The following is a 22,683-nucleotide window of genomic DNA, read 5'->3' on the forward strand; positions in this document are numbered from 1 at the left end:
AAGGAGTTCCACATATTGGTGTGATGGCCATTTAGTATAGCTAAGGTCACTGGTTCATGGTACACAAATTATATTTTTAAACGTAATTAAATAATACATGGTTTGCAGGAACTGTAAAAATGATTATCTGCAGGATATTGTTTGTTTTCATACGTAATACAGAAAAAAGCCTAAAAAAACATTAAAAGCTGGAAATTAGGAGGCTTGATTCAAAGCTGAGACAATGTACTAACAGCTGTGAACTGGTCAAGCAAAATAAGACAAAGTAAAATATCCCCTTCAGGATATTTTTCTAGAATGGTCTAGAATATCTTTCCTTTGTCTGTTCTGCACATGTGTAACCATTGAAGCTTTATTTGTTTGCGTTACCAGTGCCTGTAATCCATACCTCATAATTAGTGCTTCCATGAGGAAATCCATCTCATCTTGCTCAGAACAGATTTCTGGAAGAGTCTAATCACACAGGCATGAAATGAAAGACAGGATTAATTTCAAGCTATTAAAAACCCAAACCCCACATTGAACACATAACAGTTATACTTACCTTTATAGCAACCTGCATGGCAGTGTTTTCTCCGTTCATTCCCAAAACCTGACCTTCATACACTTCCCCAAAAGCACCGTGCCCTAAAGCCCTGCAACGACAATGCTCTGTACTTTAGTGAAACTCATTCGTTAGACCGACACTACTAAAAATGATGCATGCATACAGTATAACACTAGTCTGCTTTCAGCTAGCAACCGAAAGGGGAATGCTTAAAAGAAATATTTACCCTGAAAGACATAACACTTTGTACTAAAATGCTGAGATTATTTTTTTTATTTTAAAAATTGGCATGTTGGTTTATATTTTCACTTTATGTAATAGTTTTCTATCAGTACACTGGTGAATCGACTTATCTGGTATTTTCAATCAGTTTAAAGAAACAAGTGATTTTATCGTTGGAAGTCAGGACACAGTTGTGTTTCTGTGTGTAGAGTACCGTGACTCTTTGTTTGGCTGAGCAGGGTGCTGTGAAAGGAGCAGGGTTTGAGCCCCATGCTGGGAGAATAATTCACACCTCTCCACAACCACACTGGCACAAAGACAAAATGGACCGCACAGCTCAAGCTTTTTTAATAGTAAGACTCTGTATACAACTGCTCCAAAAAAAAATAAAAAGATGAAATTTGAACCCAGTGGTCAGACTATTAAGAAATGTTATATACAAAGGTGAAAATCCAGTTAATTTTTTCCTTTTTTTTTTTTTTTTTTTTGGAAATCATGCAATCTTCCACTGTTATATAAACCATCAGCGGTATATTAAAGAAATTCAATGTTGAGAAATTCCATTTTTTGGCCTGTGGTAAAGTGAGTTAATCCGTCCAGTACTCTCTGTTCAAACACATAAATGATGACCTTATACTGCTGTCACCTTGATGGATATCATCAACTCGACCTCTAACGAGCCATGTCAAGTCTCTGCTGTAACTCCTGGCATCTGTACTGAATAGCTGCATTGCAGTCTGTAATTTGGTGCTACAAATTTTTTGTCTTTACTACTTTTACAGTAGTAAAATCAGTACCATATTCACTTAACACACTACAAATATTTCAAAGTAAATATAATGTTTCAGCGTGAACATTTCCTTTAAAGGGTCTACATACTTCAGAGAGAGTTTTATAATTTTACAAAATTACATGAACCCCTTTGGAAAGCTAAACGTTATCGTATACTTGCTTGCTAACGATACATTTTAACAGATAATCCTGGATCTGATTTTAACCTATTAATCCATTAAAGGCTGAAGCACCTGAGGAGGGAGATGTTCTTGCGTGGAACTTCCTTCAGCTCACACAGTGATGCAGCTTTTCCAGCAAAGCAATAGTTAGGGTTGTAGTCAGTCATGATGATAGAGGAGCGAATCTTGCTCAGTTGGTGTTCAGGACTCTGCAAACATACCCGGACCGCATGGAGGTGGTTCTTCTTGCGGTAGTATACTGCAGGAGCATAAAGAGCAGGGTTAACAAAACGGGAGGTGTGCATAACAGAAGACAACACCACACACCATTTACAGTTCAATCTACTAGATCACCATTTAATGCAAGAAATTTATCCTAAACTTTTCAGGATAATCAAGGTCATGAAGCTACGTTTGTTCACTTCCAACATGATATGTCATTGAAAACTATATGGAATATGATTCGCACCGCTATGGCAACAAAAATTGTGAATGGTCAAACACAAAATAGTGAATCAGGAGAGCCCAGTGGAGCCAAAACCACACTTTCATTTTAATTTCTTATTATACTGTATGCAGACCAGTGCATTTGCTTCCATGATATATTTTAAGCTTAATGGTCTAAGTTGTGTCTAGCAGTCTTCCAAGTACACTTTTTCATTTGTCATGTCCAGAGCTGAAAATAAACCCACAGTTTCCTTGGAAACTCTCAAAGAAATTTTAAAGCATGCTTATCTTCCTTCTAAAATGGCCCAAAACTGTTCTAATGGAGTAAACTGTGTCTGGCTTGGTGAGGTTCTTGTAGTGCCCTCTGCATTGACAGCTGAGCAGGAAGCACTCACCCTCAGGAACGGGCGTCCACGTCCCTGCTGCAGGTTGGTAGTCTGCCTGTGGGGGGGCACTGCGTGGAGGTGAGGGGTTCCCTTTTGCTGTCAGGTGTGAAGCGGAGCCAGCAGGATGTTGACCAAGGGAGGGAAGTGGGACAAGAGAGGGGAGGGTGTAAAAGAGGAAGGGAGTTGCCCAAGCACAGACTACCAACCTGCATTAGGGAGAGCTCATGGGAAAAGACAAGAGTTAACCACCAATAGAGCTCAGGAGTTATCACCATATAATATGGTTATTAAGATTCCCAGTGCAGCAGAAGTTAATGGAAGACCATGGAATTCTTGCTTGACCCAAACACTAGTTTTGTCCAAAGAAGTTTACCTTGTATGCTTGGTCTGAGACATGTTACTTAGCTCTAACATCAAACTAAACATGGAGCTCTTCCACTAGAGAACCCAGTCTGTAAGTTTAAAAGTTTGGAGAAAACACTGAAAAAAAAAAAAGATTTCTTAAATGTAATCCACTAGTCTTATTATACAGAGACACAAAATTTTGTGCTTATTGCCCAAATCAAAAGATATTCAACAATACAAAATATTAAGTATGAATCATTCATATTCAGCACCATCAAAGACTTGCAATTATGCCATTGGACTCAAATGAAGTTCTATCACGTACAAAGTATGAGTACAGACCTTGGACACATCTGGTTATAGTATGTTTGTATGTACTGTATGGTGTTTTTAAAATTTGTTCTAATACAAACATACAGTAACTGGTGAAAGTGATGTTATGTCAATCATGGGCTTTGTGAATGAAGACAGAACAGTGGGTAAGGATCGAGTGTTCACACCTCTGTATGATTAACTGTTGGATATTATATACCCTCTGTGTCTTACAAGTGCTCTGTATAACTGTGAACTTCTTGAACATTATGGATTTTTGGAAAAGCTTCACGGCTTGCTAACCTACGAAGCCACTCGAGAGAATGCCAAGAGAATGTAAAGTTGTTATCAAGAGTACACGATAAATTATAGATTATTAAAAAAAAACAGTTTCCATTTTTTTCAGGCACTGCATAAATCAGTGTGAAGCATTTCATCATTTCAATGCCTTCACTTATGTTATAAAACTTAATAAATAGTAAAGACAATCTTCTACATAGATCCAAAATGTTCATGAGTATGTAGACAAAAGCACCTGCACATTTCCTTTCATTTTATTTTTTTAGAGAGGTGTCCATGTTTGTAACAAAATGTCAGTATGACCGAGCTTTTGTTTCCAACCGTATAAGTGAATATTGTTTTATAAAACATTACAGAACTAAGTTAGCCTCTGTGACCAACATTAATGTTCCACAAATATGGCAAATCCTGTGTTTAGGAATATCTTAGTAAGCATCATAATGAGATCAGGATAACAGTATTGTTTCAAATATTGTAACAGTTCATTTTTTTTTTGCATTTATAAAACACAAAGGTTCCATGAACTGCAATTTGAGAAGCACTGTTAATAATTACATGTCCACTATAAGAAGGGTCAAATAACACTTGATATATTTTATTTATACAACGCTTACATCACATTTTTGTGAACAGCGCAGAGATACATGAAATATCCCCTGATCATCCTGGGCTAGAAATGATGTTTAAAATGCAAGGGATTTTAAGTATTAAATAGCAGCAATAATTGTTACATTGATTAAATATAATTGAGAAAAGATAGAATATGAGTTAATTTGCCATCAGTCACCCACTATCGCTGCACTGAGCAGTAAAGTTCGACGCTGCTGTGACGTCAGTGATGGTTTGCCACGTAACTGCAGACAAGCAGCTCTGCAAGTCATGTGCCTGGTCACGTGACACACTTATTACTCGTACCTGTTTCACTTTATTTTAGTTGCAGGTTCCTCTATTTTTTCTAATGTACTTTTTTTATATCCTATATCTTTTTGCTCCATGTTTCCAATTTGTTCTTTTTTTGTCTTCTTTAATAAAACCTCACACTCCATCTGCCTCCACTGCATCTTGCAACAGCCTAATTAGGAACATTTTTAAACAAAAACATGATTAAAATACAAAGCTCCTTCAATAACTGCCTTAATAAAGGGTATGCAGTCAGCTCTTTAAAATGCTCTGTAATGTCTCAAAAATGAACATTTTATGAGGGAATTTATGGAACCAATTTCAAATAATGAGTCATTTAAGTCACTTAATCAAAATAATATGCTGTATTAGTTAACACGTATATACCATGAAGGTCAGCATCCATAAATCAATCAATAAATAAAATAGTCTAATATTTGTTTCATTGTTAAGATATTGATGTGTTTTCATATGATCCATGGCTAAAAGTATGTATAATAACATGTTCATAAATATTGATAACTTAGTGTGTTCCAGGTAAGTCCATGTAAATTATATAATCATTATTGTAATTACATAAATATTAGAATATTAAATATTATTATCCAGCTCTGTTTTGAACTATTGGTCATTTTGGGCTTTAATTTATTAATTGTTTGGTTGAACTTTGGCTAATACAGGCTTACTTGTTTAAACTGTATATATATGAATGTTAGTATTATTAATGTAAATATTATATACAATGTATTACAGTGTTAAAGAATTGATTAATTTTGTTTAACTCTTCCAATAAACTTTAATACATTAATCTACTTTGCGTGACACATCGATTCTCACTTAACAGCGTCTTATTTATAATGCACCTGAAATTCGAACACAGTCTCAGTATAAAATGTCACCAAAGTCGGTGTGCAGTCTCAAAGCTGTTTGCACACTGACATTATATCACAGCTATTGTGCTACTATGTACTTATGTTGTTTTTAAAGCCTTTTGCATGGCATTTCAAGGTTCTCAAAGATCAGTTTATTATGAGTTGTTTTTTTATTATTTGTCGTTTATTTTGATTTCTCTTTTTATGTGACCTTGTGTGTAAAGTTGTAAAAGAATTTCCCTACACTTACAGTTTGAATGGGTATTCAGAGCTCTTACACAACTTTTGTCTTTCTTTTTCTTTTCATTCTTATTCATTCTATAATATTTACTCCTATTATCGTCTGACCTGCCAAAATCTAGCAATCCTAAATCGGGCATAAAAATAGAACTTGTAACCATATTGTAACATCTGTTTCCACTAATGATGCTGTGTTACTCTTTAGGAATCGTTAAATAACCGGTGCAGGTCTGTAGCAGTACTGTCAGAGAAAGCAGATGGGTTGAGGGGTAGAAAGAGTCAGAGGCGGTGGAAGGTGGAGGGGACGGAGTTGAGGCACAACTGGAAGAGTCGCTTACTGAGAGTGAGGCAAGCACAGGTCAATACAACACCGGTCACCACAGCCGACGCCACCACTGCTACTATCAGAGACAAGGACGGGTGTCCGGCGACCTTGGAATCCTTTAAATCTGCTGGTGGATCAAGTATGGAGCAATAAAAAGGTAAAAGAAAATAAGAATGTGAAAAGAAAATCATTAAAAGAATAAAAATTGAATAAAACATTTTAACACTGAGTAAATATTTTAAAAATAATTCAGTATGGTCACTTCAAAAAAGGTATCAATACCTTATGTGTAAATTTAAAGATGAACTAAACAAATGACAGCTAGATAATTACTATTCATAACATCACATGAATTTGTGTATAACATTCACAAAATTATATATTATTTCTGCCTATGTATTGAATTTTCTCCAATCTCATATCTGTTGCTTTGAAAGTGTTACTGGAATGATTTATATTCATGTGCTTGTTCTACTGTGTTATTATTTCAATAACAGCTCACTTCCATAACCTAAGCCTAATAATAGGAGTTTAAGAAAAGTATTATGTAACAAAAAACAAATGTTCGCAAGATGCTGAAGTGTTTCTTTAACGTTTTTTTAACCTTTCTGAAAGAAATCTTATATAACAGTCTTTTTAAACCTGTAAACCTGTAACTCCTTAACTTCTGTAATGCTGTAACTTCTCTTGTTTAAATCTACCTAAAAAAATGCATCGATAAATCTTCGGTAGCTCAAAGTGCTAAAATGACACACTGTGTTATAAGAAAATAGTCCACTTCATGGTAGCGACAGAATCACACCAACCCACTGTGGATTATTTTCCTGTAACAGCATTCCTGTTTTATTCCTCATGTTATATAGCTCTAATATAGACTATAAAAATTACATTGCTTTTGAATATAATGATCCGATCACCACGCTTATTTACCTATACAGCTGACATTGTCGGGAGCAAGAATCTCGTCATTATGACACAGGCAGATGATGAAACTGCTATCTTCATCACGTTTGCAGCTCTGAAGATGCACTTCAATTGCAACTTCACCATGACTCTCCATGACTGAAGACAGAACAAAGACACACTGTAACACGTCAAACTGGTGAAATACTGTATATTATATGCATATTATAATCAGTCAATCCAGAACCATCTCAAACTCTGAGGTGAAACCCTTAGTGCCGGTCCCAAGACCAGATAAAATGGGAGTGTATAGTGTTTCCTGACAGACCTTACACATTTTCTGGCTTCAAGCAAAGCACACATACACTTGTACTAACAGTTTGAAACTAAAGTCATCCATGGCTAAGAGGTCAAAAATTGGCTTTGCTCTCTCTTTCACTCTCTCCTATGACAACTTGGCTACAAAAAGCAACCTGCTAGCTCATACTGTATGTAATGTATGAAGGTGGCAGGACCAGATCAACACTATAAACATAAAAAGTGATATTTACTCTGGCTATAAAAACCAATGGTTTACATAAACCTATAGCCAATACCACACATACATGTGATTTTCCATAGCCCATGTTGTCCCTGTCCTTACCACTTAAAAATACATACTGTATGTATTTATGTTCTATGATAACTGAACTCATGTTTAACACACGTGAATTAAAAAGTGAATCGGCTTTGGCTGAATGTGTGTTGTGATGACATCGCACATCGCTTCTAGCCCCGAATCTTCAGACAACCTGAGGTAATTTTTTGACAACTTGCAAGTTCCTCACAATATTGTCAAGTTTGTCTGATTTTACTTTTATTTCTGTGAGAGCAAAGTCATGAAATCCTGGACAGACTGTATATTTATTATAGATATTATTAGTTGGCATTCAATAAGACATAACAAGGTACATAGAGGATTTCAATAAAAATTCCAACCTAACTTCATCTTAAAATCCAGACAAATGACCCACAAACCTGTCATTAACATTCCAGTTTTCTGCTTCTCTCTTGAACATGACGGCAGCGTGATTTGTGCACCAATGGCCCTCTAACGGCACATTGTTATAATTTCTCATATTTTATCTCTAGGAGCAAAATCAACTCTCAGGAGTGAATGAGGCAGTTAGCATTCTTTCCTATGAAAGGCAGGGAAACCTACGGAGCACTGGCCTATATTTTATTGATATAATTGACCTTTTTCCAAAGACAAAGACATTTGTTGAAAGGTTGACTCACAATCCGATCTCAAAGTATTTGAACAGCAAGCCCATAGAAGTACGAACCGAAGCCTTAATTTGTCACATATACATAACAAAAATCTTTTCTTCACATTTGTTAAGAAGCTGCATCAGAGTACAGGGACAGCCATAGATGCTGGGCTTGAACCCACAGCCTTTAAAGTATTAACCCCAAGGCTTAACCATATAAGCCACCACTCTCCAGACAGTACGCTGTTCTTCATATTGGTTTATCCGTCTTAACAAATAAAACCCAGGCCTCAAACCACAAGCAGACAATAAATCTAAATGGGCACACGTTGTAGGCAACCAGAAACACCTGTCCAATATGTTTTGATCTCGATGTGTGAGTTATCAGTGACATGTGACCGAGGCTGATGGATAATGTAGATGAGCTCCAATTTCAGGATAACAGTGACATTGACAAATGACGCCATGTTCTAAATTGTTTAAAACATCTAGATGTAGATATCAGGAAATGGGGAGCCGAACAAATTTGGTCTTGCTGTACCAATTATTTTGGGAGGGCTCTGTATGATGAGTTCTTGTTCCACCTGCCTGTATGGACACACCATTGCTGTATAGTGTACATATGTATATACAGTATTTCCTATACTATTCAGATATGTCTCTTGTTGTTGCTGTTTTTTGAATTGTCTAACCGTAATAAAAGATTAAGACAATTATCTTGATATGAAAACTGAATTCTGATACATATCATGCACCAACTTTTTAAACATTGTGGATAATGAAGATATGATAATAAGAGAAATTATCTTGTATATTATTCTATATACACAGCTTTCTTTATAAAGGAACAGCAAGCTGTACACTGTTGAGATTTAGCACAACAGTAAAAGTGAACAAATATCTAACAGAATAAGATTAATGAGAATGTGAGAGAGTGATGAAGGCGGAACAGCTGGGGTTTTTTTGCTATATGAGGGCAGAAGAGGATATGAGATGATATAAAGGAGATGGTGGAAAGGAGGAAGACAGGAAGAAGTGTGAGCTACAGAGAGGGAGACAGAAAGAGAGAGAAAGTGTGAGTGTGGGTGTGAAAGGAGGTGATAGTGAGTGAGAGTGTGTGTAAAATTAAAGAGCTGCTCTGATGGCAGATGTAGGTCAGCAGGAGAGATGCACTGCACTGGCTTAGTAATGCTCTCCTACTGGAGAAAAAACACGATCTCATGATCTAGACCGATCTATACATCTAAAGTCCATGCCTCCGAGTGTTTCTGTAGATGTTTTGATGCTCATTCTTATAAGTTAATAGTAACATTTCAGAGTGTGAGGTTGATGTATTGTAACAATAAAATATACAATCTGAAATGTTATAAATATGTATTTATGACAACCAACCACACTGAGGGAAAAAAAAACGAACATCCAGGTATATACAGTAACCTACAGAAATCAGTAAACAAACGCTGCAACAGAAATTAGTATGACATCATGTCACCAAATTAATGGGGCTTTATAGTATTACTTTGCTTTATTCTGTGTGTGTGTGTGTGTGTGTGTGTGTGTGTGTGTGTGTGTGTGTGTGTGTGTGTGTGTGTGTGTGTGTGTTTATCCCACACCTGCCAGAGGCTGTAGAAATAGCTCTCCTGAGGGGTGGACAAAAGAAATGCCATCCTGTCCATCTGCTGTGAGGTCATCAGTGCGGGACACGTCACCACCTTAACAGAAGAATGAAGCATGCAAGCTTTCTGAAAGTAAAGCCACCGTAGCATAATCATGTATTTCAAAGCCGTTGGTTGATGCGGAATCATTCTTTTTGCTTTGAGATATATAACAGCCAGACGTGTGGGAAGTGTCAGCATGTACTGATGAGTCATATAATGGCTGAAGGTACAAAACAAAGACGTTATTTCATTCTGGCTTAAAACAAAGGATGATATGATTTACAAACCTACATTCTGTATCGATATTTTAATATATTTCACATCACGTTCATGCAACAGGCATTTTACTATTGCTTCTTTAAATTTTCTCTAAAAATGCAACTCAGAGACAAGCAGTATGTGTGGGATCACGTGATCATTTTGGGATGTTCATAACTCTGATGCTTTATTCTGGCAACCTCTACCACTAAACATCATAGAAAGCAGCATTTATTCCAATAGTCCTAATTTACACCAATGTGGCTATGGGATTTTCAGGTCTTTTTAAAAGAAAAAAGAAATAGCTTAATTCTTTCCATATCTATCATTCCATTAAAATCACTTCATGATCAAATGAGATGTCAGCCAATTTTCTGCCTTTCACACTGCTGACTTTTCCTTATGTAAGGAAATTTTAAATTGTTTACACACGCTCTTACCAGGTTCATTTACAGTACTAAGATTTCACATTGCACAATATCTGGTTTATGTTAATAATACGTGAATTGATTATTCTATCTACATCATTCATTACGTTCTACATCAAGTCATTAAAATCTAGTTTGTTTTGTATAAGCAATGAAATCACTTATTGTTAAAATTAAGTCATACATAATATTTTTCTGACTGACCATACATTCCTTTTTCTTCAGTATACCATGTAAATGTCTTTATACAGGCAGTTATGGCAAATTTATCGATGTGTTTGTGTGTCTAAATCAATACACTAACCTCTGTATCCTCCACCTCCTCCTCCAGAAGTACAGGATCCTCCTCCTCCTCCAAACCCACCGAAAGTTGCCCAGCTAAGTTTAGACAAGGCCTGAGGACAAGAGGAGCCACCTTCTGCCCCTTCAAATAGGGATTTCCCTGCCCACATGTGAGTAGTGGAGTCTTTCCAGCCACCTCCCGCTCCTTTAGAAACACACAAAAAACTAAATGACTACCTTTTTGCAAACCTCTTGAAAAGATCATCGGTTATTGCATTCAATTCACATGCACTAATCTCTCCAACAAATTCTCTCAAATACTCATTTCAAATAGAGTTATAGAGAGTGCCTAGAAACATTCCTAAACGTCAGACAAATGGATTGCTCGTTATGCTGCAAATCTCAACTGTAATTTGGGGATTTTGTGTAAGTAAAAGCTTAAAAGGCAACCATAGGAATCATGTAAACAAGATTAGCTTTGAAAATATAGTGCAAATTCAACAGAACAGGTAAAAGTGCTTTGCTTCTAAAATGTGACACATCTGAGAAAAGCCACACGCGATAAATAGATTGCATGAAGCCTCGCAATCCAATGCCATTTCAGCGCATTTATGTGATTGATTTTCTGCTTCTAAGTGCTAATTAGAAACATTCAGCCATTCTAGCAAGTAAGGAGTTAGATGAAGACCTGCTGCTCCAGTTCTGCCATTGACCCCAGATGCCATTGTGTCGTTCTCATACTGTTCCAGAGGGATCTGATCCAAACTGCTCACAGGCTTCTCCAGATAGGCCTTCCCTCCTCCACCTGCTGCTATGAGCAGAGGCACTGGCTCCCCGTTCTCCATCTGCACCAGGATATCCCCCCCACAAAAAAAAGAGAACTGCTTTTCATCAAAGACCAACGTAACCCACTGTTATCATCCCAGACCATCCCCCACTTCCATCTGCAGCCAGTTCTGATGACTCAAAATGTTTTCAACATGTTCCAAGAATGCTGTAGACATGCATACTGTATTACGTTAAAGACTGTTATCCACATGGTTTCCTTTAGGCACTGTCACCCACCTAAAGGGATGTGCTCATGATGGCTGAGAGAAGAATAAAGGAACAAAGAAAGCATGAAGCTTACGTGAAAAATGAATGTGGCACCCCCGCCGCCGCCTCCACCCCCGGCCCATTCCGTAGCAGGTCCGTCACCTTTGAACCTGTCTTCGATCACAGAAGTCTCACCTAGGCAGATCTGGTGAGTCAGAGGGTTCCTCTGAGGGAAAAAAGGCAAAAGGCAAGGAACGGAGAGATGAGAAATGAGAAAATCCAGAACAATTAAAATCTGTACTAATATGATAAACAATGCAAGAAGCATGAGATGCTAATGGATTATATTTTTGCCTGCTATAGATTTGCAGCTGTGCTCACCCCTGGGCAAGCATCTTCCCCCTGCTGACCAATCAGGAGGTAAAGGATTTCCCCTTTCTCGAGCAGGAAGATGGCTGAAATGATGACACCATGTGAACGTTTGTTATGGTTTTTTGCCCCGTTGCCTCCAGCAGCTCCATAAGCTGAGATCCTGAGAAGGCAGTGTTTAGAAACCAGAGCAAAAAATGTTCACCTTCAAATTTTTAACATTCAAGTAAATAACCAAATAAATTGGGTGATTATTCCATAATGAATGTAACAAAAATGTTTGTGATAATCCAACAATGAATAGCGTCTACTCTAGACTTAAACTATGGTAGAGAATGGGTTGCCATCTCAGGGTTCGATCCTGAGCTCCGTCTATTGTGGGTGTGTGGAAGTTTTGTCCATTTTTTTCCTTCAATTTCCATGGACCTTTTAAAATCAGACAGTAGGTGAACTGACTAAGATACCTAGCTCCTAGGTGTGTAGTAGTGTGAGTGTGTACTTGTGTCTGTATTACCTGCCTCATGTTCATTGTTCACATTATAGGCACTCAGAAATCTCTGCTATTCTCTAAATAAATCCTACACCCATGCTTGCTACATCTACTGTTCAGCAATATTCAAAGAGGAAAAAAAAACAAGCAATACTATCTATCTACTATCTAATCTATCTAATGCCTATACTATCTTGTGGGGATCAAAGATTTGTGATTTAATACAGCTGTGGCACAGAATATTTAAGAGTAATTTTGTAACCTGGTGTAAAATGTCTCGAGTAATTATTGGGTAAAGGGAAATCAGCTGTATCTCTCACTGGCCAGTTTTGCAAATGACAACACTCTAGCTTTAATGGTGGCTTCAACTCCAGTCTTTAAATCTCAATGGATAATGATTAAGTGCTAAGGACCGGCCATCTGTCTTTGTTTCCAGCTAGTTTTTTCTCACGCCTCTCAGGGATGTCTTATTAGCCAGTGCTCCTTTAATGAGCTCCCATGACTAGCCAGGCAAATAGAGCAAATCAGTTCAAAGGCCTCTTAATGTAAAAACCAGATTAAATAGAGAGCAAAAACAGCTACATCTAGGGCAAAGAGACTTGGCTCTGTGTGGTACTTTGACACTTCTTCACAGAACCAATTTACTCTGACAATCCCTCTTGATATCACAGTAAACACGCACTGACTAAATGGCTAATACTGTAGATGCAGGAGTAACATGTTGTTGTCAACACCACAGATCATCTGGTCTGCATATTTGATTTGGCACAGGTTTTTATGCCGGATGCCGTTCCTGACACAACCTTTTTATCCAGGCTTGGGACCGGCACTGAGAGTTAGCTTTTCAGCGGCTGGGTTAGCTCCCTGCACGGGAACCAAACCCAGGCTGTAGCAATGTAAGCTTCCTGTAGCTGAACCACCAGGAGTAAGATGAGGGAATAACATAGGCCCTGTTCACACTGCAGGTAAAAGTGGCCCAGATCTGATTTTTTTCAGAAAAAAATCAGGCTTCTTCAGGAGTAGTGTGAACACTCAAATCTGGCCCAGATCTGATTTTTTCAAATCAGATCTGGGCCACTTCCATATGTGGTCCTGAATCAGACCCAAATCTGATTTTTTCCAATGTGGCCACAGTGTGAACAGCCAAGGCGGATTTGATGCGACATTTACGTCAATCTACATCGACATTCGTCACAATTATACGCCGGGCGAAGACTTTTTTTTGCTTGACACACACACGTTACCAGTCACGTTTGTGTCACGTTTTCGCCAGCTTTTCAAGAATTCGCCAGCGAAAACCTTTTTTTTTTTTTGCGCCGGCGAAAACGTGACACAAACATGACTGTTAACGTGTGTGTGTGTTAAGAGTGTTATATAAAGTGGTTACGTGAACCAGCTCATAATGTTTGCATTGAATACATCACATTACAATTCTTCCTCCATAACCTCGCCAACTTTTAAGCACAATGGCGTGCTGCGTGTGACGTCATTGTTATTGTTCGTTTGCTCATGCGGGTCAGTTTGAAACCGCAAACAGTTCACATTGGTATCTAATATAGACCACATTTTAAAAGGTAATGTGAACAGCCAGACAAAAAAATCAGATCTGAGCAAAATATCCGAATTGAGCATTAAGACTTGCAGTGTGAACATGGCCATAAGGTCCTAAAAAAGTCTAGGAACTTGTGTTGCCCGAAAAATGTGTTACTTAAATGTGCAGCTTTTACTCTCATATAGACAGGAGAGGGTGGTTAGATAGGAGCCACACTGATTATCTCTGGAGAGTGATGGAAAAGGTAAAATATTTATAGTTAATTTATTAATTTATCTGCTTCCTCCTGTTCAAAATTCTTTTTCTGAAAAAAAAAAAAAACGTGAGTTCATCGCTCATAATAAATTTAAGCAAGTTGCAAATTTACTAGATTGAATGATGCTGAGTGTGCATGAGCAATTTATGTAGTACTAACGTAAAGCGATTACATTAGTAATAATTAGTAATAGTGCAGTAGTAATGTGTTTGTTGCAAAACACCAGCACTGTGGGTTTGATTTGCATCTTAGGTGTGATCTTAGTGTTTGATTTTATAGGCAAGCAAATCATGCTGGATGTATGAAAAGTAATTGTGTTAATGTTAATGGATTAAATTCAATAAACTGAAGTAAAGCCATTGAACCATTTTTTTTAGTGAATCTTAATTCACTGCACCTTATTGTGAAGTTTTTTTGTCGCAGCTTTTAAAGGGACTTAAATGAACTCTTACTTGTATCTGTTGGTTGCAGGCACTTTCCACATCTGAACACCTCTGAGATTGCCTTTTTTTCCCACCAGCACACTAACGTTGGTGTTGCGATAAGCACTTTCACACTGCGCTTGAGTAGGGCCCTTAGGTCCGCTGGCTCCGCATGAGGTGAATACCCACGACATCTGGGACACCTCTGAAAAAGAAATATTGACCGTCTCCTTCTTCTAAACTGAAGCAAGCTTATGGCTCAAAAAAATCATTCACCAGAGACCATTAACGTATAATGAATTTGTCATATAATCAGAGTAAAACACTGTACCTGAGGCAGAAGGCTCAAGAAGAGGACTCGGGAAGTCTAACTGGCTGATGGAGTCCAAATCATTTTGACGGCCAAGAAGCAACGCTTTTAGATATGATTAGATCAGACAGACAGTAAAAGGCAAAATCCACAACAAAAATATACAGTTTGGAGCATTAGGGCTTCACTATTTAAACCATTTTCCTTCATTACAAATAACGCACCATCAGAAAAGTAAAAGGGAGCTTTCTAAAGTGCATAGGCCAGAAGATAAACTATTTAATTATATTGGAGATAATGCAGAAAATGTTACAAAGGAATAGAAAGATCTGAACATAGACAAAAGTAAATCAAAAACAATGCAGAAGAATATTGCTGTTGTGTATCCATGATTTATCACACAATTTAAGAAATTCAGATCATCTATGAATTTCACATAAACTATGAATTTCATATAAACTTGATGAACACAAGCAGATATTATTAGTGAGTATTTCTGATGAGAGAGATCAGAGGAGGATGACCAGACTGCTGACAGGAAGATACTGGTTCTTGGCTGACAGGAATGAAACCTAATGAGGTATTCTGCTGCTGTGGCTCATCCACCTCAAGGTTTGATGTTGAGGTTTCTGCTCACTATGGTTGTAAAAGCTTGTTAAATTCTGTATACTTCCTGTATAGCCTGTATACCCATTCAAATTCAAGTTTAAATATTATCGTTTACATCGTACACAGAACGAGATGCAGTGAATTTGTGTCATTAAAATAGAATATAAATAGACTAGGAATTGAATTATGATAAAAATAGAATTTAACTATTTAATCGATATTCAAACATCAATTTGAATATGATGTATATTTCTATACAAATATTAACTTTTAGCTTAGGCGCATTACACAGATTTTAATTTTGTTGCCTAGCATCTGATCCAGCAGTAAGTGCCCTTAACGTTTTAAAGGTCCTCTTGACCAATCAGTAAATTAAGCTAATATATAAATGTTATAAATAATTGCAAGCAGTGGAAGTGTATTTAGCAGACAATTACAAAACCAAATCTTTAAAAAAAAAAAAAGCAGCATGTGGAAGTATTTTTGTTCGACATACATTTGGTCTTGATAGGGCTGTTTGTCGACTTTGTCAAAAAACAAACAAATAAATAAATAAAAAGCACCACGATGACGAACGGACGGACAAGTTGAGCAGCGCTAAGCACACAACCTTGTAAGACTGCATATTATTCTGTGACGTTGTACAGTGTTAATAAAAATAGTGAAAAGAATGTTTGTGGTGTGGTATCCTTTTTTTGATGGGGGATATTTGAATATATTTGAATGAACTGCACAACATTTTAAATGACTTCAAACTAGATTTTTCGATAAAAGTGACAGCGGTATTAACTGTACAGGTACAGGGAAAGGGGAAATAAATTTTAAAAATGGAATATATGGGAAATATAGATACAGTATGACTGATATGAATTTAAATATGATACAGTATAATTTGAGTAAATTAATTTATAATATATATGAAATATATGAACATTCTGTGTAAAAAGCTCTTGATCTGTACAGTATCTGCAAGATTGTCCTGCTGCCAAAGATCGATCTATTAGATAATACAGGTGTTCCTAAGAATGCGGCCAGTCAGCGTATATCAATCCTAGTGAAATAAATTCTTGCACATAATAAACAACGCGTAAGATCGCATTCTTTTCCAACTCATATGAACATAACCGATTAATGCACAAACAGTAATTTGCATCTTGGCAGGGGTGTAACAGTGATGTAGCGTGTGTGTGGGTGGACAAAAGGTCACCTTTTTCAAAACACGGTGCACTTAAAGAAACATTATCCAACGCAATGTCAGCTTCTGATTTGGCAGCCCACAGGGCATGCACTTTCAGACGGAACCTGCAATCAAAACAAATAAAACAAATAAAGCCTTAAGGAGTAAAAACCAGGCCAAGTATTTAACATTGGGTTTACATGGTTGTGCTGTTTTGGTGTATAGTGTATAACCAACTATACAACACAGTAAGCACAGAATTCAGTAGAAAATCAATCAATAAATAAAAATCAACATTTCCTTCACCCATTAAGCAAGTCAGTGATCTGTAGGGTGACATCTTGCCAGCTGTCCTTCCAATGTCCAGCCCTCTCCCACACTAAAGGAGTCTCTGAAGTACCGTTCTCTACCACCGACAGACGCACCGTGCCGTTAAAATCCCCATAGAGATACAGGGAGAAGTGCAACTACACACAGAAAACATAAGAAATGGATCAACCACAGAGAAGGATAATTGGAGAAAAAAACATGAAAAAGATAAATTGAATTTCTTTCATTCAAATGCGTACATCTGTTCCACTTGAACTGAGTAACATTAACTCAATTAGTCTTCATTCATCCAACATTATTTGAGATTGTATTTTCAAAGCCTTGAATGAAACAGAACATCGAGCTCACACCTGAGCCAAGAATCAAACCTAAACAAAAAACACTGGTTTTGTGTAATAAATACATTCGTCTATTGCAGTATTCTACCTTTTATCATTTAATTAAAAAATCGAATACTAAAGTTATAGTTCGCATCAATGCCTTCTCACTTCCTCGTGAGATTTCACACCGTTACCGGTTTACATTAATACTACTGTACATGAATGGATCGAGCTAACTATACATCATTCAGTCTACTAATTAGAACCTTGATGTTGATATTAAAAGTGTTATAAAAGCAATGAAATCACAAATGTTAAAAAATGTGATTTCTGAAATCTGTGAAATCTTGTGAAATCTGATAAACTATATGTAATATTTTTACTTTAAATCTGACTGACCAAATATTATTATTTTTTCCATGCACAGTGTATCGTCGGTGCAGCATGTACCATCAGAAAAACACAATGTTTTAGAGTAATGACCCCAGGCTTGTCAAACATAGCCATTAGTGTCCTGAAATTGGAGAGAATACCCAGCATAGGTTTCAACCTATAAAAGGTTAAAAGAGCCACACAGGTATTAGTTGTGTATCTAAAAGCTGACCCTTGTGTACACATTTTCATTTAAAGGAAAACTGCAAAACTGGTCTAAAAGGTACTTTGAATGCATCGCATCATAAACCTAGAATAAGTTCATATTCATTCTTAGCAGCAAGCAAGATTCGGTCATTCAGAATTTTCACCTGGCAGTCTTGCCTAGACAGAGTCACAGGAAGATAAGGGCTGTAAATGAATGCCTCATTTCTATTAGCACTGCCATTGACCTTCAGGAACAGGAAGTGTCCTAAAGAGGAAACAGAAGAGAACAGGCAAAAATGGAAAGTTATTTATTTGCAAAGATTGTATATCTACATACTGTACAGTATGTATATGAATTGCAGCCTTGTACTACACGTGAAGTCTAGTAGGTTTTAATATATACTATATGTCTAAAACTGGGGACTTGAAACTATAGAGCACACCCTATATGCTATATACAAATGATAGTTCTTTATTATTTGCATGTCAAATTTGAATAAAAACAAACTGTGGATAAAAAGCATTTCAAAAGACAAACTATTCTGGATAAAGCTGTTATGTAAAACAATATTACATAACAGTTGGTTTCAGTTCATTGACTTTTTGGTTGAGTGGCATTCCATGTGTGTCTGTATAACCTACAAATGCTCTGGAACATTTCACTCCATAATTCCTTCCAGTTTTAAGTTTGAAACCGTTACTACAGTTGTTTTAGTGACATTACCAGAATTACATGGCATTAATTGCTGTGTAGCTTGAGCTTAAATAAAAATCCCCTTAATAAATAAAATCTTCTATCTGAAGCATATCTCTTATGGCATCCTGTTTACTTTGCTTGTGTGCTCTATCAGATAGAACATCTAGAACAGAATGGAGCTGAACATTATGCTGCACTTTCAAGATCAACAGTGTAGAAAGACATCTGAGATTCAGCTCCAGAACAATCTGTATGTGTATTTAAGGTAATCTCTAAGGCTTGGAAACAAACTCCTCAGAATCTTGGTATGGGTACACATGGCTCTGTTTGTTTGGGCAGCCATTATGTAAAAACTTAATCATCTTTGTGTTTTTAAAGTCTCTCTAAGTCTCTGGTCTCTTTTTTCAAAATGACCCTTTTTGAATAAGCTATCTTACCAATTTAAAGGTCATTTAATACAAGTGATCCAAATCAGTATTGGTATAAATGTTGAGAAGGTAATAAATACTAAGCAACATATAAACCCCAATTATTTGTCAGATTATCCTTTATCACAATATCGAATTCATTGTTTCATGTTAATTCTACCTGCAACCAATTTCATGTCTTAACACAGGAAAAAGTTTTTTGTGGGAGGAAAAGTGTTTTTTATGACCTTTGCAGAATGACTCATCTGCTATTTTTTTAAAGCACTTTTAAAATACAGGCCATGAGGATTAAACTACCTTAAAGTTATAGAGCTGAAATGTCAAAACCATTTTCAGATTTCTTGAAACCTGTGTGAACCATACAGTATAAGTTTCGGTTTATAATTAGAACTCCGAAAGAATGTGCAATTTTCTATTTTTCCACCTCATTGTAAAGAAAAATACCTTATGACCTTATTTCTATCTCTACTGCAACGATGCATAGCACTAAGGTGGAATTACACAGCTGGATACCAGTCATTCATAAACTATGGCTTATGAATATAGCTGCCAACATAAAGATGAAATATATCCAGTTTAAAGCCTTCTCTTAAATCATTACAATGATGTCCAAAGAATATTTCTATTGTTTTTGGGAAATCTGCCTTGTATGTATACAGTGTAAAGTAAAATGTAACATTAGTTATTATGGAAAGATCAATGCATTTGTGGGGAAAGTCCCATCGGTGGCTTTTCTGACTAAAATTACTTCATATTTTACATGAAATTTGTGTTGATCTCTTTTGTGGCCTTCAGCTACCTTCTATGCAATCAGGAACATCATCCCAAAGGAGCAATTCTTCACACACTTTTCTTCCAAGAGATTGTAATATTATGGATAATATTATGGATATAATGTGTGACTAATAGAGTACAATTTTTTGTCCTTATGACAAAAATAAGGGCAGCTTTGTCTTTAGTTGCCTTTCAAGTCTGGCTAAGGAGCCATTGGTGTTTTGCTTTTGAAATCACTAAAGGAATTATTCACATTTTCCAAACCTAACACAGCTGTCTCAAAGGTACAATAATTTAATGTTTATTATTATTATTTATGGACAGAAAATGTAGATGCTTCTTGAAATATTACAGTCAGATAAACACATTTTACCTAAATCCATATCTGACCCACCTTAGTAATAGATCTGCACTTAGAACTGCCTCCAGTGTATGTGTGTGTGTGTGTGTGTGTGTGTGTGTGTGTGTGTGTGTGTGTGTGTGTGTGTGTGTGTGTGTGTGTGTGTGTGTGTGTGTGTCCTATAAAATTTTCCCTTTGTGTTTTTTGATTTGATTTGATAATTTTATGACACAGACAGTCAAAATGCATCTCACCACTGTGTAAGTCACACTATGTGTGGCTGTGTATGTGACAAAATTTGACGTTAACTACATTTACAGGCTATTTTATGGGGGTGTCAGCTCTTGTTATGCATGATGTCAACAAGAATAAAGCATACACTAGCTTATGTTATGAACAAGCCTGTAATGTCTAAAAGTCTCTGCTCAGAAAAACAAGAAGCTCTGAGAAATCAGCTGTGCTTTTTATCCAAATGTCGGCATGGGTACAATTTATGATTAATTATGTAGGTTAGAATTTTGTTTCTTATAATACAGTAAAATGAATTTACCTACAAAAAAAAACAAAACTACAGTGAATAACTGTTACATTTTCACCTTGAGTGTTTTGAAGCGTTGTTCCTAATAGGCGAGAACTTGATAATTGTTCTCCATTGACCAGGTTCCAAGAAAACTGTATATCAGAGACTGTCCAGCCACAGGAACCTGCCTCAAATGAACAGTATGAACCCAAAGGCAGTGTATCTGTGAATACAAGCCACATGCAGTTTTAAGAATATGACATACAGTTCTAAACATTAACAATAACCAGTCATGCAATCAAATAGGTTTATTATCATCTGGCTGTGAACCATATAAACATAAAAAAATCCATTTCGCTGTTTCAGCGGTTATGGTGGATAGATATGGTCATGACCCTGATTTAACCATAACAGCATAGAAGTGTAATGAATTCTAATGTCCCATGAGTCACTAGGCTAACACCGCTACTTCAATATGCAGGTTAACTCCAAAAATACATATTTACTCTGCATTACTACAACCATTTATAATCAAACCCTCTACTGTCACCCAAATGAGGATGGGTTCCCTTTTGGGTCTGGTTCCTTTCAAGGTTTCTTCCTTTTCCGTCTAAGCCACATCAGTCACCTCAGGCTTGCTCATTAGGGATAAATACAAAGACATTTAAATACTTTATTTACATTATTACATTACAATATTGTATAATAGTAATCTTGAACTTTTTGTACTGTATGAAACAATATCCATTGTTAAATGTGCTGTACAAATAAAATTGAATTTAATTTGAAAAATATATAAACTGCTGCATTTTATACACATATTTCAAATCTGTCTCTAGAATGTTTAATTTTAGTGGCAAGAAAATTTGACTAGTTCTCAAATGAAATACTAATTGTGCCACCCACTCATAAATGTTACTATGGCAACAAATAGTAGGAACGCCTACTGACAAACTTCGTACAATGAGTGGGACCCGCAATTACTTTATAAGAGAATGTAGCTTTAGAATGGATGAATATAACTCTTATAGTTATATTCTTATAGTTCTTATAACTCAGTGTTAAATCTTAAAAGTTGAGCAGAAAAATGAGTTTTTCTTGCCTATTTTGTTTAGAAGCACTTTGTTGGTGATAATTAATAGGAATGATTTTTTAAAATAGATCTGGCATGATAGAGTAACACTATTAAAAACAAGCAAGAATGTTCCATTGTAATTTAAAATCTTGTCAAAAAAAGCAAATGATTTCTCTATTTCACTGTAATATATAAATTATGAATGTCTTTGAGCCCCATTTCAATTATCCAAATTTTACAAACCTGACCCAGCTGTCTAAAAGGTACACTAATTTAAAGTGAATTACTAATTCTGCCTAGAAAATGTAAATTATATATACAGAGAGAGAGAGAGAGAGAGAGAGAGAGAGAGAGAGAGAGAGAGAGAGAGAGAGAGAGAGAGAGAGAGAGTCTACAGGATCATTGCAGACTCTGGAGAGTCTGCTAATGATCTTTTTGCAGGTTAAAAATGTTAAACAGATGGAAAGGGAAATGAGCAACAGATGCACATGACAGAATATTTCATTGAAATCCATATATGGATGGATGAATTTGTTCAAGCATAAATTGAGGTTAAATGTTATTGCTTTAGCATTCCACTCATTATGTGGATATGTGGATTTTTGGAAATGAATTTTCTCCAGATTTAGGTTTTCAGTGAAGAACGTGAGCCTATTTTGTGGCAGAATGAGATGTTCCTCCTCAGTGGTAGAGGAAATCTGATTGTCATCACTATGTCCAAAACATATTGCATATCTCTGGAAACCAAAGGAGCACTGACAAGACCATTTAA

The 22,683-nt window shown here is 36.4% G+C and overlaps 1 protein-coding gene across 2 annotated transcripts in view; it reads right to left on the minus strand.

Moving 5' to 3' along the window:
* ltk (leukocyte receptor tyrosine kinase) overlaps positions 1-22,683 on the minus strand; it is a 57,625-nt gene that overhangs the window by 9,659 nt on the left and 25,283 nt on the right. The window contains exons 7-22 of one of the 2 annotated variants that reach the window (XM_027172884.2): positions 20,913-21,059; positions 18,242-18,342; positions 17,155-17,315; positions 16,879-16,973; positions 15,084-15,167; positions 14,783-14,957; positions 12,045-12,195; positions 11,758-11,889; positions 11,317-11,473; positions 10,651-10,833; positions 9,616-9,714; positions 6,780-6,911; positions 5,863-5,973; positions 1,795-1,981; positions 545-635; positions 389-453 (exon numbers count right to left, since the gene is read on the minus strand). In XM_027172884.2, coding sequence (XP_027028685.2) covers positions 389-453; positions 545-635; positions 1,795-1,981; positions 5,863-5,973; positions 6,780-6,911; positions 9,616-9,714; positions 10,651-10,833; positions 11,317-11,473; positions 11,758-11,889; positions 12,045-12,195; positions 14,783-14,957; positions 15,084-15,167; positions 16,879-16,973; positions 17,155-17,315; positions 18,242-18,342; positions 20,913-21,059 — 2,071 coding nt within the window. Of the gene's footprint in view, positions 1-388; positions 454-544; positions 636-1,794; positions 1,982-5,862; positions 5,977-6,779; positions 6,912-9,615; positions 9,715-10,650; positions 10,834-11,316; positions 11,474-11,757; positions 11,890-12,044; positions 12,196-14,782; positions 14,958-15,083; positions 15,168-16,878; positions 16,974-17,154; positions 17,316-18,241; positions 18,343-20,912; positions 21,060-22,683 lie in introns of both variants that reach the window. The other variant, XM_027172882.2, reaches the window with a different exon arrangement.

The sequence above is a fragment of the Tachysurus fulvidraco genome, chromosome 12, assembly GCF_022655615.1.
Source record: "Tachysurus fulvidraco isolate hzauxx_2018 chromosome 12, HZAU_PFXX_2.0, whole genome shotgun sequence".
NCBI classification, from domain to species: Eukaryota; Metazoa; Chordata; class Actinopteri; order Siluriformes; family Bagridae; genus Tachysurus; species Tachysurus fulvidraco.